This window comes from Nerophis lumbriciformis, linkage group LG05 (genome assembly GCF_033978685.3).
Source record: "Nerophis lumbriciformis linkage group LG05, RoL_Nlum_v2.1, whole genome shotgun sequence".
Taxonomy (NCBI): Eukaryota; Metazoa; Chordata; class Actinopteri; order Syngnathiformes; family Syngnathidae; genus Nerophis; species Nerophis lumbriciformis.
The window spans coordinates 24,019,726-24,036,681 of NC_084552.2; the positions used below are offsets into that span (position 1 = coordinate 24,019,726).

Here is a 16,956-nt window from a genome sequence, read left to right on the forward strand (position 1 = left end):
GTCCGTAATATCATCAAAGTGTTCAGAGAATCTGGAGAAATCACTGCACGTAAGCAGCTAAGCCCGTGACCTTCGATCCCTCAGGCTGTACTGCATCAACAAGCGACATCAGTGTGTAAAGGATATCACCACATGGGATCAGGAACACTTCAGAAACCCACTGTCAGTAACTAAAGTTGGTCGCTACATCTGTAAGTGCAAGTTAAAACTCTCCTATGCAAGGCGAAAACCGTTTATCAACAACACCCAGAAACACCGTCGGCTTCGCTGGGCCTGAGCTCATCTAAGATGGACTGATACAAAGTGGAAAAGTGTTCTGTGGTCTGACAAGTCCACATTTCAAATTGTTTTTGGAAACTGTGGACGTCGTGTCCTCCGGACCAAAGAGGAAAAGAACCATCCGGATTGTTATAGGCGCAAAGTTGAAAAGCCAGCATCTGGGATGGTATGGGGGTGTATTAGTGGCCAAGGCATGGGTAACTTACACATCTGTGAAGGCGCCATTAATGCTGAAAGGTACATACAGGTTTTGGAGCAACATATGTTGCCATCCAAGCAACGTTACCATGGACGCCCCTGCTTATTTCAGCAAGACAATGCCAAGCCACGTGTTACATCAACGTGGCTTCATAGTAAAAGAGTGCGGGTACTAGACTGGCCTGCCTGTAGTCCAGACCTGTCTGCCATTGCATTATGAAGCCTAAAATACCACAACGGAGACAATTTAAGCTGTACATCAAGCAAGAATGGGAAATAATTCCACCTGAGAAGCTTAAAAAATGTCTCTCCTCAGTTCCCAAACGTTTACTGAGTGTTGTTAAAAGGAACACAGTGGTGAACATGCCCTTTCCCAACTACTTTGGCCCGTGTTGCAGCCATGAAATTCTAAGTTAATTATTATTTGCAAAAAAAAAAAAAAAAGTTTATGAGTTTGAACATCAAATATGTTGTCTTTGTAGTGCATTCAATTGAATATGGGTTGAAAAGGATTTGCAAATCATTGTATTCCGTTTATATTTACATCTAACACAATTTCCAAACTCATATGGAAACGGGGTTTGTACAATTAAGGCCCCGTCCTCTGTGAAGTTTACCTAAATAAACCTTGTGGCTCTAATTACATCATTTATGCTCATCACCAGCCTATTTCTTCTACTACGATGCCCATCCCTAGTTGTTTGAGGTCACTTTAGTTGTAATCAACATCAACAATCTGCCCTAGCACATACAATTCAAAGTATTATCAGAATAAGTAGACAGACCAGTGGTTTAAAAAAACCCTTATGGTTATTTGGGGTACTTCTGGCATCAGGGTCTACAGGTCACCTTCGGTCAGCAACAATTGTGCTCTCTACTCCGATAAAGAGTATTTTCCAACAGCATTTAAACCATCAATGGTCTGACTTAATGCTGCTTGTGATTAAAAGGTACCCGAGGACCCTTCGTTTCCAGATGGTACCCTGGTACACGTCACAGATTGAAATAAATGAAAAAAGACGAGAGAACAAGAAGGAAAGGGAAGGAACGATAGGGGAACAACATAAAATAGTTGTGGTTCCTACTGAGACATTGACAAACTAGAACTACATCGAGACTGGAGAGTACAATAGACACTACAGAGGAACTCCATGGTGCTAAACACGTGTTTGGTCTGCTTGGAGCATGCAGCAAATGAGGGATTTTTGAGTCGAATCCGTCCATTTGTCTTTGAAAAGGCGTTTGCATGAATGGACGTGTAGTTGCTGCATAGCACAGGTCAGACACAGGTTATTAGCACAGCACACAGAAGGGCCATAGAGGAACCACAGAGGTGGACTGCCCTATGGCGGGCCAGCCAGGAAGTACTTGTAAATAGCAGCTTGGCAAAACTACTATTTAGCGCGCAGTTGAGGTTGTTCTTGCGCCAAAGGAGGTATGCAGTGGTTTGCCAATTCGGACAGGTTGCAACAACAAGGCACAACTGCTTGGGTTGTTTGAAAGGGGAAGTTGCACATGGTCGCGATGAGCAATCTTCATAGCAAGACTTCAATTGGACGAGCATTGAGGTGCTCTGGAAGATCGATTTGAGTTTGTTCAATTGCTTTAGGAGTGGGGTGTCCAAACTTTTTTTTTTCCATAGAGGCCACACACTATTTTGATATTCTTTAAGTTCAATAACGTAAAACTAAAACCAATCCATGTTACGCTAAATAAGAAAGGTGACCGGTTTTTACAAAAATGTTGTTTTGAAGGGGGAATAGCAAACTTCCTGTTAATTTTTGCTGGGGGTTGTCAATTTATGAAATGTAGGTCTAAGTGAGACCTACATAGAGGTTTCATGTCTCTCCGACCTTCCCAGTGAGAGTTACAGGCAGTTATGTCATTTTTTGCTTCCGAGGAGCAGTTTTTTCTCCGTTTTATTCAAAAATTGCGCTAGAGCACAATTTTGAGATTTGGGGTTAGGTTTTTTCATTAGATCGCAATTTTTGCCAGTCCTGATGTGTGCGTTCAGTTTGGTGAGTTTTGAAGCGTGTTAAGGGGGTCAAATTACAGTACTGTTTTTAGTACTTTTTTGTCTTGAAGGGGGAATTGCCAACTTCCTGTTGATTTTAGCCCGAGGATGTACAATTATGAAATCTAGGTCTAAGTCAGACCTACATAGAGGTTTTTGTTTCATGTCTCTCCGACCTTCCTAGTGGGAGTTACAGGCAGTCTATTTTTTTTTTTCCTAGGGGGCGCTAGAGCGAAATTTTGAGTTTTGTGGTTCGGTTTTTTAACAAAAAGGCAATTTTCGCAGGTCCTGATGTGTGGGTCAAATATGGTGAGTTTTGAAGCATGTTAAGTGGGTCAAATTAAAGTTTAATGTGGCGGCGGAAGAATAAAGAATAAAGAATAATAAAACCTTACAAATTCAATAGGTCCCTATGTCCCATTGCGTAAGGACTCCCTTTGGGATTCCTTTTACAATGGGCCATGCGGGCCCTAATAATAAAACCTTACAAATTCAATAGGTCCTTATGTCCCATTGCAAAAGGACTCCCGTTGGGATTCCTTTTACAATGGGCCATGCGGGCCCTAAAAATGCTATACAGTGGAACCTCGATACACCTATAATGTAAGACAGCATTTTAGTTTGCAGATGCTATTTTTCAGTGATTTGGGCTTTTTTTTTTTTTAAAACCTTTTTTTTTCTGTGCGGCCATAATCCTCCTTTTTATTCGCGAGCCAATACAAAAAACAAAACTGCGGGCAGCAAATTACTTTAAGCCTGAACTTCGGACACCCCTGATTTTGGACAAAACCTGCTATGAAGTGTTTCCCCTTCCAAACATGCGCAACCACAGGGCTTCCTACAATAAATCTCTCTCACAGCTAAGATCTACATGTGCTTTTAGCACAGACACCCAACACACGCTACTCAAGCACCAGCAAGATGGATGGAAACCCAGCACAGCCCCCTGTCCGTTGCCGCCATGGAGGGGAGTAGGGGACGGGGGAGGGGGGGAGGGGCAACAGAAGAGGGCCGCCAGACCTGTTTATTTAGTCATTTATTTACCTTCGTCAGCCTCAATGGCTTCAATAGTAGCTGAAGAGAAGAAGAGGGGGGTTGCAAAACGAATGAGAGAGGTGAGCAAAGAGGAGGTCATTTTTGTGTCCCACCAACAACAACAAGTCAAAGAGACAACACTCATCATGTCCTCATCACGGTATAGCGTAAGGAGGAGGAAGACAGAGGGACAATGTGTGGGACAAGACGGGTCGGCGTCCAGTCGAAGTAGTCTCTTGAAGCAGGGATGAAAATGAGTGGACGTGGGAGGTGTCTTTTTTTTTTTTGATAGGATACATCAAATGGATTTTCAACTTACCGTTTGTTTCCATTGCTAAACAAACAACAATGCCAATTATTGGACAGTCACAGGAAGACACACACGGACTGATGAGGTTGATGACGATACCAATGATAGCGGAGCAGCACGCCGGGCCTGAAGGAGGGAGGTCATGTGATTCTTCCCATGTTGCCACAGGAATCTGAGAACCTTGCTCGTTTCCAACGTTTTTGTCCAGGTTTGTCGTGCTAAAATAATTCAATGCTCCAAATTTGGTGATGGTTTGTATTAAACATGATTATCATTAGTTAAGTATTCCAATCATGAGGTAGAGAGCTGTACCTCCAAGCAAAACAATCGTGAAAGTTTCAAAACAGTGCAAAAAAGGTCAATTTTCTTTTGCTGTAGTTTAACCCTTAAATAATCATTGGGGCCTTGGGTTTTATTTAGCTTCATTTTTTTACATTTGGGCTGCGTTGAATGGATTTAGGTGAAATTTGCCAAAAGTTATTTATAAATAAAGTTAAAAACTAGCTACATAAAAAGTTATTTCTAACTAAAAAGGCATTTTTGATCCCACATTAACCCTTCATGTTGACTAATGCAATCAACTTAGTGTCTTGCTACTGAAATAAGTGGGTGTCACTATTAATAATGACTAATGCGTGAATGTGTTATTATTTTAGCTTTCTCTTGTTCCTTTGTAAAATAATATTGTTAAATATTATGTTTTAGACTGAAGTACAGTAGTTTTAAATAACTGACTCATTTCATATAGAAATTGTAAATTCAAATAGAATTGTAAATAATGTAAATAATTCAATGTATATACCTTGATGATTATCTTGTGTGATGACTGTATTATGATGATAGTATATATGATAGTATATATCTGTATCATTAAGTGGACCCCAAATTAAAAAAGTTGAAAAACTTATTCGGGTGTTACCATTTAGTGGTCAATTGTACGGAATATGTACTTCACTGTGCAATCTACTAATAAAAGTCTCAATCAATCAATCAATCAAAGAACATGAATATATAATCTTTTTACAGCAGCTTTTTGGGAAATGCTTCTTGAATAAGAGTTTTTGTTTTAAATCTGACTGTAGAAAAACTATCAATGTTGCTGCCAATTACTGATCTTAGGGCCAAATAATATTCATAATAGGAAGAAAAATGCGCTTGAAAAGTAAAAAAAAAAAAGAGGAAACTATTACTGTTTTGCTGCAGATGGGTTAAATGTGTTACAATTTTGAATCAGATAATTATTGATGATGGCTTAATCCAGTGACGTGCAGTCAGGGGAGGCAGGGGAGGCGGGGCCTCACGTGCCATCATGGAAAGAAAAAAAATGTAAAAAGAAAAAAAATGAATTAAATTGTTATATGTATCCAGTGATTATACTATAAAGTTATTTTCCATTTACCTTCACCAGTTTTAGATTATTTTTATTCAAAATCGCTGAATTTTCACATTTGCCGTTCAAATACTGAGAAGAGACTTGCGGTGAGTCAGCAGCCAGTGGAGCCTCACCATGGATTGCGCAATGACTCGGCTAACTGCTTGCCTGCTGTGCAGTGAGACCGTATTGCTATATGAATCATATTATACATTTCCATAGTTTAGTTAGCTGAGGTATATAATGTACAGTGTATTTTGTCAACAACTGTATGTGTGTAACGTATTTCTTGTGCTGAGCAATCATAAAACGGCTGCGAAGACGCACTGGGTGAGGCTCGCAGTAATCCCGCCTCATGGTGGTAGAGGGCGCTAGTGATCCCAGGGATCATTCTTGCGACTACTCAGCTGCAGAATAAGTGACAACTAGCTACAGTTAGCAGCGATCGTTTATTTTTTCCTCTCGCCTGGACTTTTAACATGGAGGATTACATATCTAAAATAAAACAGTTTTCTAAACTGGACTTTCAATCGAAGCAGGAGGTAATAATTAAAGGAAGATCTCCATCGAGACAGACATACTTTTAAAACTGAAGAAAGATAAGGAAGACTTCTATAAACAAGTTATCGATGCTTTTATTCAGAAGGAGCGGCGCATGGACATCATTTATAAGTAAAGGTAAGACCATAATACAGTTTTTTTAAATTAAATGTGCTTTTTTGTGTGCTACAGTTTGTATGTGTAAAGAATGCTGGTATGAGCTTTTAAACAAAACCCGTTAACTGCTGCCAATCAAATGGTGAATAAGATACACTTTAGGGTTCATATGTTTATAAATCTGACTGTGATGAAGTCAGTGCCTCACCAGCCATGAACCTCACCGGCTTAATCTGTATTTATGTGTTAAAGTTACAGGTCTTCAGAGGGTAAAGATCCCTTTCAAATACAATTAATATGTGATATTTTAGGCTAAATGAGTTTTCAAAGATTGACTGGTTTTAAGTGGGAAAACATATATAGTGTAGTATTTTATTTTAATTTTTTAGCAGCTGACATGTTTTGTCACAAGGAGGGAATTAAGGACCTTTTGAAGGTTAATGGAACCCAATTACAATTGCAAAAATCTAAAAGTGATTGCCTTCTGAACACATTCACTGTTCATTTATTCACATTGTCTCATTTAAAAAAAATCTTTACCTTGTGGGAGGCGAGCAAAGTTGCCCCGATTCCTGTTTTATTAATGAATAAAAAGGCAGTCACTCCCTCTTTCATTCACTACTGGCTATCTGTGACAATCTACTCACTTACACCAGACATGTTTACTTACTGCCGAACTCCACACTAGTCAGCGTGTTTACTGAACTTGTCCAACTCAAACCGGTGCATTTCAAAGCCTTTTGAGTTTGCAATATTGAACATGAGAGGGTGAGCGGGACTAAACTAAACTGATCTCACAAAACGGGTGGGGAAGAAAAGCGGGGATACTTGCACAACTGAATATACCTGCGGTTTCTAGGAAGAGAAGAGAAAGAAAGACATAGAAGTAATAATCATATTTGAAAAGCCAACCAGTGGAACAGACAAGAAAACGGGGACATGTTAAAATAATTCTCTCACTAGCATATGACACATATTATCTACATTCGGAGGGAGATATTCTAGTGCTTTCCGCAAAAGTGTCTCCGCGGGGGCCAGTTAGTTTGCAAAAACGAGTTGTGGTGTCCAACAAGCGGGCTTACCGTTCTGCAGCTTCTCTTTGCCGCCGGACAGCACGCCGCTCGGTAGCATGCCAGTCGGGGTGAGACCCTTCAGCGTCAGCACGCTCTCACTCTCCTCCCTAGAGACAAATAGCATCATCAAACAAATAAATATATATATATGTGTATGAGTAAATAGCAAAACAATAGGTACTAATAGTGGTGTAACATGACTAAAGTGTGCCCGACGACGCAAAAGTGACTGGAAAAAGTTTTGGGAGTGACTTAACTTGGCTGCCTCAGTATTTCTTAAGAAAACATTTTATGGCTTTGTTAAATACCAAAAAAAATAATATTTTTTTATGGGGATCCCACAAAAGAAAAATTAGGCATCAAAGTTATTGAACCACAAAAATAAGTCACATTTTCGGCCAGGACTATACACAGAAAATGACCTTGATAGATATATTTTGTTGTAAAAAATGTTTCAAAATGTACGATGAGTTATAGAAAAAAAATAACATAATACATAAATAATATAAATATAATAAATAAAATATGTTTATTGTAGCTTTAAAGTGCCCATATTATGCAAAATTGACCTTTTACTGGTTTACCAACAGTAATGTGTCCAGACAGTCGCCTGACGAAAATCCATCTTCTCTCACGTGTTTACACCACTTTTTGAGAGGAGAGGCACTAAAATGCTCAATTTTGAAGTTCTGGATGGCTTCGTTACACATCTTAAAGGGGACCTGCACTTTTTAGGAATTTTCTCTATCCACCACAATCTTTATTTATGTGAGACAAGCACATATGTTTTTTTTTTTTTACATAATATGATTTTTTTTATCCAGTATAGTAATACTGTCTGAGGCTGAGCTAATCAGAGGCCACGCTACTGAACAGCGCGCTCTGATTTGTTTGGTCTCCTCCATATTCAATTGAATAGACTGCAAAGACAAAATACTTAACATTTGAACTGGAAAACTGTGTTATTTTTTGCAAATATTAGCTAATTTGGAATTTGATGCCTGCAACATGTTTAAAAAAAGCTGGCACAAGTGGCAAAAAAGACTGAGAAAGTTGAGGAATGCTCATCAAAAACTTGTTTGGAACATCCCACAGGGGAACAGGCTAATTGGGAACAGGTGGGTGCCATGATTGGGTATAAAAGCAGCTTCCTTGAAATGCCCAGTACAGTATTCACAAACAAGGATGGGGCGAGGGTCACCACTTTGTGAACAAATGCATGAGCAATTTGTCGAACAGTTTAAGAACAACATTTCTCAACGAGCTACTGCAATGAATTAAGGGATTTTCAACAACCACGGTGAAAGGTTTAGAGAATCTGGAGACGTCAATGCACGCAATATTGAATGCCTGTGACCTTGGATCCCTCAGGCGGTACTGCATCAAAAAGCGACGTCAGTGTGTAAAGGATATCACCACATGGGCTCAGGAACACTTCAGAAAACCACTGTCAGTAACTACAGTTGGTCGCTACATCTGTAAGTGCAAGATAGAACTCTACTATGCAAAGCCAAAGCCATTTATCAAGAACACCCAGAAACGTTTCGCTGGGCCCGAGCTCATCTAAGATGGACTGATGCAAGGTGTAAGTGCTCTGTGGTCTGACGAGTTCACATTTAAAATTGTTTTTGGAAACTGTGGACGTTGTGTCCTACGGAACAAAGAGGAAAAGAACCATCGAGATTGTTCTAGGCGCAAAGTTCAAAAACCAGCATCTGTGATGGTATGCGGGTGTATTAGTGCCCAAGACATGGGTAACTTACACATCTGTGAAGGCACCATTAATGCTGAAAGGTACATACAGGTTTTAGAGCAACATACGTTGCCATTCAAGCAACTTTATCATGGACGCCCCTGCTTATTTCAGCAAGACAATGCCAAGCCACGCGTTACAACAGAGTGGCTTCATTGTAAAAGAGTGAGGGTACAAGACTGGCCTACCTGTAGTCCAGACCTGTCTCCCATTGAAAATGTGTGGCACATTATGAAGCCTAAAATACCACAACGGGGACCCCGGACTGTTGAACAACTTAAGCTGTACATCAAGCAAGAATGGGAAAGAATTCCACCTGAAAAGCTTCAAAAATTGGTGTCCTCAGTTCCCAAACATTTACTGAGTGTTGTTAAAAGGAAAGGCCATGTAACACAGTGGTAAACATGCCCCTGTGCCAACTTTTTTGCAATGTGTTGCCGCCATTAAATTCTAAGTTAACGATTATTTGCAAAAATAAATTAAGTTTCTCAGTTCGAACAATAAATATCTCGTCTTTGCAGTCTATTCCAATTGAATATAAGTTGAAAAGGATTTGCAAATTATTGCATTCTGTTTATATTTACGAATTACACAACGTACCAACTTCACGGGTTTTGGGTTTTGTAAAAAAAAAAAAAAGCTGGATTTTGAACAAACACCTTTAACATACTATTGTGGCACATCTGATGCGTACACAGCCTTTAACTTCTTCATTGCTATGTATTAGAAGTGCAGGTTACCTGAGCACAGAGAATACCCGGGCCATCTTCCCGATGGCGCGGATCTTGTTGCGGATCACTTCCTTGCGAGCAGAAGCCGTGGCACCTGCAGGGTCAGAGGTTGCACATGGTCAGCAGCTGCCTAACGCGCAGGAACGATGCGACTGTTGGAGGGTTTGGACGGTCAGAGGATGCCGAGGTTTGAAATGAGCCACACGTCACAGCAACGTTGCATACATGCTACTCCTACATGATTAACACCCCCTGTTAAATTATACACAATCAACGTTATTTGAATTACAATATGCTTTCCCGGGGTTATGGTTGCATTAGAGCAAACATCTGACCATAATACTGTCAAAGCATGTCACTAAACACACTGAGGAGCCTCAATCACGTCCTAACAGGTTAGTTTGCCTGACCAAACCTGCTGCACAAAGCGAGGACTCGGCTCGTGTTTGTACCTTTTTTGAGGGGATATATAAGCTGTCCTTCTCATGAAACACCCCCCAGAAGAGGAAGACAAAGAAAGGGGACAGAGTTGTCAGTGGATGGCTGCAGCATGAACGAGGCAATGGTGGCGGCGGAGAATGATGGCAAGATAGGAAGCAAAAGACGAGCGCAAAGGCGAAAAGCCTTGAACACTTAAACGCTGAAAAAACATAAAATAAATTAGATGATGAAGTCAAACACAAACATGACAGACATAATATGATTATGTGAAAGAAACAGCACATGTTAGGGATGTCAGACTAAAACATTACAAAAAGAGGTTGTGATTTAAACATAGTGGCAACTAGGGCTGTCTTCGAATCGTCGAAGATTCGATTCAGAGGAGTCTGATTCGATTATCCACCTTGCGGTCCAATCCTCCGACATTAGACCTGAGGTAATAGCTGTCGAGTTCACCGCATACAGCAGGTGTGTTGGGAGGAGAAATCGTTTGCCTTCATCATGTTTTCTTTAACAATTATAAAATACTCTCGTGTGTGGACATCCATCCATCCATCCATCTTCTTCCACTTATCCGAGGTCGGGTCGCGGGGGCAGCAGCCTAAGCAGGGAAGCCCAGACTTTCCTCTCCCCAGCCACTTCGTCCAGCTCTTCCCGGGGGATCCCGAGGCGTTCCCAGGCCAGCCGGGAGACATAGTCTTCCCAACGTGTCCTGGGTCTTCCCCGTGGCCTCCTACCGGTTGGACGTGCCCTAAACACCTCCCTAGGGAGGTGTTCGGATGGCATCCTGACCAGATGCCCGAACCACCTCATCTGGCTCCTCTCTATGTGGAGGAGCAGCGGCTTTACTTTGAGCTCCCCCCGGATGACAGAGCTTCTCACCCTATCTCTAAGGGAGAGCCCCGCCACCCGGCGGAGGAAACTCATTTCGGCCGCTTGTACCCGTGATCTTGTCCTTTCGGTCATAACCCAAAGCTCATGACCATAGGTGAGGATGGGAACGTAGATCGACCGGTAAATTGAGAGCTTTGCCTTCCGGCTCAGCTCCTTCTTCACCACAACGGATCGATACAGCGTCCGCATTACTGAAGACGCCGCACCGATCCGCCTGTCGATCTCACGATCCACTCTTCCCTCACTCGTGAACAAGACTCCGAGGTACTTGAACTCCTCCACTTGGGGCAATATCTCCTCCCCAACCCGAAGATGGCACTCCACCCTTTTCCGGGCGAGAACCATGGACTCGGACTTGGAGGGCACAATTGTCCACATATGTGGACAATTGATTTATTTTTAAATTCTGATTTGCTTAGAATTTCGGCTGTCACAAGAGAGTGATCACTGCTTCTGGTCCCTGCATCCTGGTGTGACGTCACTTAAACACATTTCTTAGTCTATAAAATCTATTTGTCTGCACTAGGGTTGTCCTGATACCAACCCACTGCTCCCCTCACCTCCCAGGGGGTGATCAAGGGTGATGGGTCAAATGCAGAGAATAATTTCGCCACACCTAGTGTGTGTGTGTGTGTGTGTGACAATCATTGGTACAAAGAACAAAACAAAGAAATATTTTGGTACCGGTACCAAAATGTATTTCGATACTTTTTGGTACTTTTCTAAATAAAGGTGACCACAAAATATTGCATTTTTGATAGAGATGGCCGATATTATCGGCCGATAAATGCTTTAAAATGTAATATCGGAAATTATCGGTATCGTTTTTTTTAATTATCGGTATCGTTTTTTTATTTTTTTATTTTTTTTTATTTTTATTTTTTATTTTTATTAAATCAACATAAAAAACACAAGATACACTTACAATTAGTGCACCAACCCAAAAAACCTCCCTCCCCCATTTACACTCATTCACACTAAAGGGTTGTTTCTTTCTGTTATTAATATTCTGGTTCCTACATTATACATCAATATATATCAATACAGTCTGCAAGGGATACAGTCCGTAAGCACACATGATTGTGCGTGCTGCTGGTCCACTAATAGTACTAACCTTTAACAGTTAATTTTACTCATTTTCATTAATTACTAGTTTCTATGTAACTGTTTTTATATTGTTTTACTGTCTTTTTTATTCAAGAAAATGTTTTTATTTATCTTATTTTATTATTATTATTTTTTAAAAAGGACCTTATCTTCACCATACCTGGTTGTCCAAATTAGGCATAATAATGTGTTAATTCCACGACTGTATATATCGGTATCGGTTGATATCGGTATCGATAATTAAAGAGTTGGACAATATCGGAATATCAGATATCGGCTAAAATCCATTATCGGACATCCCTAATTTTTGACTTTATTTTAACAGAAAATCTTGCAGTACATTAAACATATGCTTCTTATTGCAATTTTGTCCTTAAATAAAATAGCGAACATACGAGACGACTTTTCTTTTAGTAGTAAGTAAGCAAACAAAGGCTCCTAATTTAGCTGCTACGTATGCAGTAAAATATTGTGTCATTTTCCATTCTAAATTCAAAATTATTAAGGACAAGTGGTAGAAAATGAATTATTAATCTACTTGTTCATTTACTGTTAATATCTGCCTACTTTATCTTTTAACATGTTCTATCTACACTTCTGTTAAAATGTAATAATCACTTATTCTTCTGTTGTTTGATACTTTACATTGGTTTTGGATGAGACCACAAATTTAGGTATCGATCCGATACCAAGTCGTTACAGGATCATACATTGGTCATATTCAAAGTTCTCATGTGTGCAGGGACATACAGTATTTCCTGAGTTTATAATCATAATAGGAATTTTAAAAATGAAAAGAGATTTTGTGACGATAAAAAATATCGATGTAATCATAGTAGTATCGACTTGGTATTGATCCACCAATGGCGTTTGTTTACATTTTGACGCCGGTGAGCTACGGTGTGTAGTGAAGCATGTTTAGCTATTCCTCGTCCTGCAGGGATGATACTTGTAAGAAACTTACTTTATTTGTCGTCATGGAGACAAGGATTAGTGATTTAGAAATAGCTAAAACACTACCGAATGCGGATGGTCTTTAGCCGTTAGCAAGCTAGCCATGTCTTAAAGCACCTCTTCCTGAGGGCGTTTCAATGTAATAACTTCACCTTTATCGTTAGTTTTTAAGCCAAAATGCGTCTGTTCTCCCTGTTCTGTCTACACACTGTGTCTGCTTGTAAGTACTTAGTGATTGTGCGTTGCCGAACATGCTTCGCTGCTCGTAAAACCAGGCGGGGATCGGTACTTTTTAGAGGCGGTATAGTACTGAATATGATTCACTCGTATCGCGGTACTATACTAGTACCGGTATAACATACAACCCTAGTCTGCACAAAATAATATTTTAGTATTAGTGTTGGGAGGATATTTCTAAATGTAACGGCCCGCTGGAGAATAGGCTCAGGCCAGGAGGTGTAGCGCTTCTTTTGAAAAAAGTAATAACCCTCTTGCTGGTTTTTACTTCATCTATTTAGTCAACGTCAAAGTAAGTCTTTGCTGTCGTCCAGCATTCGGTTTTTGTTTACTTTGCAACCAGTTCAGTTTTAGTTTCGTTTTGCATAGCCTTCCCTAAGCTTCAATGCCTTTTCTTAGCGGCACTCGCCTTTTGTTTATTTTTGGTTTAAGCATTAGATACCTTTTTACCTGCACGCTGTCGTCTGCATATTGTGATCACAACAAACCATGTTTCCAACATCTACAAAGCAATTAGCTACCGGCTGCCACCTACTGATATGGAAGAGTACAACATGGTTACTTTTCCGCATTCTACACAGCACCGACACTCAACACGGCACATTTGCAAATTATTGTTACTGGTTTGCAAAAAATATTTTTAACCCAAATAGGCGAAATTACATATTCTCCCACGGCACAGTGGTTGAAAAACACTGATGTAGACCACAAGGAATTATTTTAAATGTCGAAACAAATCATATGACCCCTCTAAATGAAAGACTGTATTTATTTTATACTGCAAATGTACTGTATTTGATTAACTTTAGGGGATTCACTGCATCGACTTGTCCAAGGTGTACCCCGTCTTCCGCGCGATTGCAGCTGAGGTAGACTTCAGCACCCCACGCAACCCCAAAATGGATAAGCGGTAGAGAATGGATGGATGGATTCACTGCGTAAGTGTTAGTGCACATGCAGTAGGTAACTAACACCAGTCAGTATTTACTACTACATATAATCATTTGTTTATTTCTCTTTAAAAAGAATGCCACAGATTAGACTGAGTGTCCACTAGAAACTAAATCTACTGAATCAAATTTGACTACGAAAGTCCATAGTCGAAGACAGCCCCGGTGGAAACCATGGAAAAAAGGAACAGAAAATGACAGTGTGAGTGAAAGAAGTTTAGGAGAGGATGATAAAGTCAAAGTAAAAGAAGGGGAATATGAAGGGGAGAAAGAGAAAAGCACAATTTAGGTGACTTCCTATTTGGCAATAAGGGGGCGGAGCTAGCAGGGGAAATCCTTACTTTTAACATGGGAATGCTTTGACGACACACATAAATACAATACTAGGATCAGTCATTTCAGAAATTAATATTTTTGCTCTCATCACATTTTATATAGCAGAAAACAATGAGACCAAGGCCATGTCCACACGAACACGGATAGTTAACAAACGTCCACACGAAAACGCACACTCAGCGTATGGGTGTGCATGGCACAAATAGACACTTGTACTCCGTTGATGACGTCACCTTTGTGCGCTGTCATTTCCAAAGCTCAACAACACCCCTTGCTGCTTTTAAACACACTATAAGGGGACTTACTGTATGTTTGAACATAAACGTTGACAAAAAAAAAAGACACATTAAAATGGGCTCTGCGACACTCCCGCCGGCGCTAATGACAGTCAGTTGTTTTGGATATGATTGCTGATGGGACAACTTTGACTAGCAAGACTTTTTGCTTTGTCTCATAAGAAAGGTACAACATTATCTCATGTTTTTAATCTTTGTTTAAAGACAGATCAACATGTGTTGCTTCCAATTGTGTAGATGGAGCCGGGCGTGACCAAGCGACTAAAAAACACGACGTATGTTAATGTTAAAGACAATATACCATACTTGCCAACCTTGAGACCTCCGATTTCGGGAGGTGGCGGGGGCGCGGTTGGGGCGGGGGCGTGGTTAAGAGGGGAGGAGTATATTTACAGCTAGAATTCACCAAGTCAAGTATTTCATATATATATATATAAGAAATACTTGACTTTCAGTGAATTCTAGCTATATATGTATATATATATGTATATATATATAATTATATATATATAATTATATATATATATATATATATATATATATATATATATATATATATATATATACATATATATATATATATATATATATAAAAATAAGAGAAATACTTGAATTTCAGCGTTCATTTATTTACACATATACACACACATAACACTCATCTACTCATTGTTGAGTTAAGGGTTGAATTGTCCATCCTTGTTCTATTCTCTGTCATTATTTTTCTAACCATGCTGAACACCCTCTCTGATGATGCATTCTGCTTCGTCTCCTTGTTGTGTACGCAGTTGTGCACTGCACTCTCTAAAAGCCCTAGATGTTATTGTCACATATGCATGTACAGTAGATGGCAGTATTGTCCTGTTTAAGAGTGTCACAACATTGCTGACGAACTGCTTCACGGTAGACGAAAACGTGACTGCTGTTGTTGTGTGTTGTTACCGCGCTGGGAGGACGTTAATGAAACTGCCTAACAATAAACCCACATAAGAAACCAATAATTCGCCCTCGATCATTCTACAGTTATAACGTGATTGGGCAGGCACGCTGTTTATATTGTGGGAAAGCGGACGTGAAAACAGGCTGTCGACACGTCACTCAGGTCCGCATGGAGCTGGAGAGGGGCGTGGCCTCCAGCTCCGCCTGAATTTTGGGAGATTTTCGGGAGAAAATTTGTCCCGGGAGGTTTTCGGGAGAGGCGCTGAATTTCGGGAGTCTCCCGGAAAATCCGGGAGGGTTGGCAAGTATGCAATATACACTTCATTGTACATGTATCTCTATATTCATCATTAAATGCGTTATAACTCTACTCGAGTTTTGCTGCGGCACACGCACGTCCCTGCACTTTGGGTACTTAAAAATGCAAAAGAGTTTCCTAGGCTCGTTAGTGCGTCCTGATTTCAGAAATAATGTACACTTCACTGCACATGTAATCAGTGTTGGGACTGTAACGCCGTTATTTTCGGTGGTAACTAGTAATGTAACGCGTTATTTTTTATATTTAGTAACTCAGTTACCGTTACTACATGATGCGTTACTGCGTTATTTTACGTTATTTTTTATGTAGTATCGGCCAGAAACAGAAGATCTGAGTGTTTTATTGGAGCGCTGCGGTGTCGTCCTTCTGTGTCACAAGGAAAAGAAAAGGCGTGCTTTGTGTGGGTGGAGGCGGGGTGGGGGCTCCCAGACCGTAGTTGAGGGGCACAGGGGAGACGTTCCTCCAGGGCCTATGTACTTCGGGGCTAACAACCTTCACTTTACCCGGAAGTGGGTCTTTACAGCTGAGGGTGAATGACGAGGCTGGCGGTTTGTTGCAACTTTGTGACTTTATTGGACGCAGCCATCCACCAAGCGAGATCACCTGCACGCACTCACTGTTGCCGCTCGCTTACGTCTCTCGCCCACTCACTCATTGACGTCACTCACCTCACAAGCTGTCACATCTTAAAGGGCCACACACTCACATACATACGCTACTCTCATAACAACTAACAAGACATCATGGCGAAGCCAGAAGTCGAGTTTCTTAACATGGAAACATTCTCAATACTCGTCTTTTGTCGAGCACAAAGAAAATAAAATTTTAGTTAAATGTAAGTTGTGTCTTGGATCAAAGATCCTATCTACTTAAAGTTAAAGTTAAAGTGCCATTATGTTGCAGCTATTTTAAATAGTTTTGTCAATTTGTTCTGGCCTGAAATAAATTGGCCCTTTGAAACATATCTTTGTCTTTGTGTGTTGTATGTAGACCACATTGCTTAGCAGAGTTCAGTGATGCAAATGCATGACAAGTTGATCAACAGATTGCATTATTCTCCAGTG

General features: G+C 40.4%; 1 protein-coding gene across 1 annotated transcript in view; it reads right to left on the reverse strand.

Moving 5' to 3' along the window:
* The window catches only part of LOC133606753 (protein phosphatase 3 catalytic subunit alpha), a 211,463-nt gene that overhangs the window by 2,637 nt on the left and 191,870 nt on the right, over nt 1-16,956 (reverse strand). Inside the window, exons 11-13 of the mRNA XM_061961063.2 lie at nt 9,432-9,516; nt 6,948-7,045; nt 3,536-3,565 (exon numbers count right to left, since the gene is read on the reverse strand). Coding sequence (XP_061817047.1) covers nt 3,536-3,565; nt 6,948-7,045; nt 9,432-9,516 — 213 coding nt within the window. The remainder of the gene's footprint in view (nt 1-3,535; nt 3,566-6,947; nt 7,046-9,431; nt 9,517-16,956) is intronic.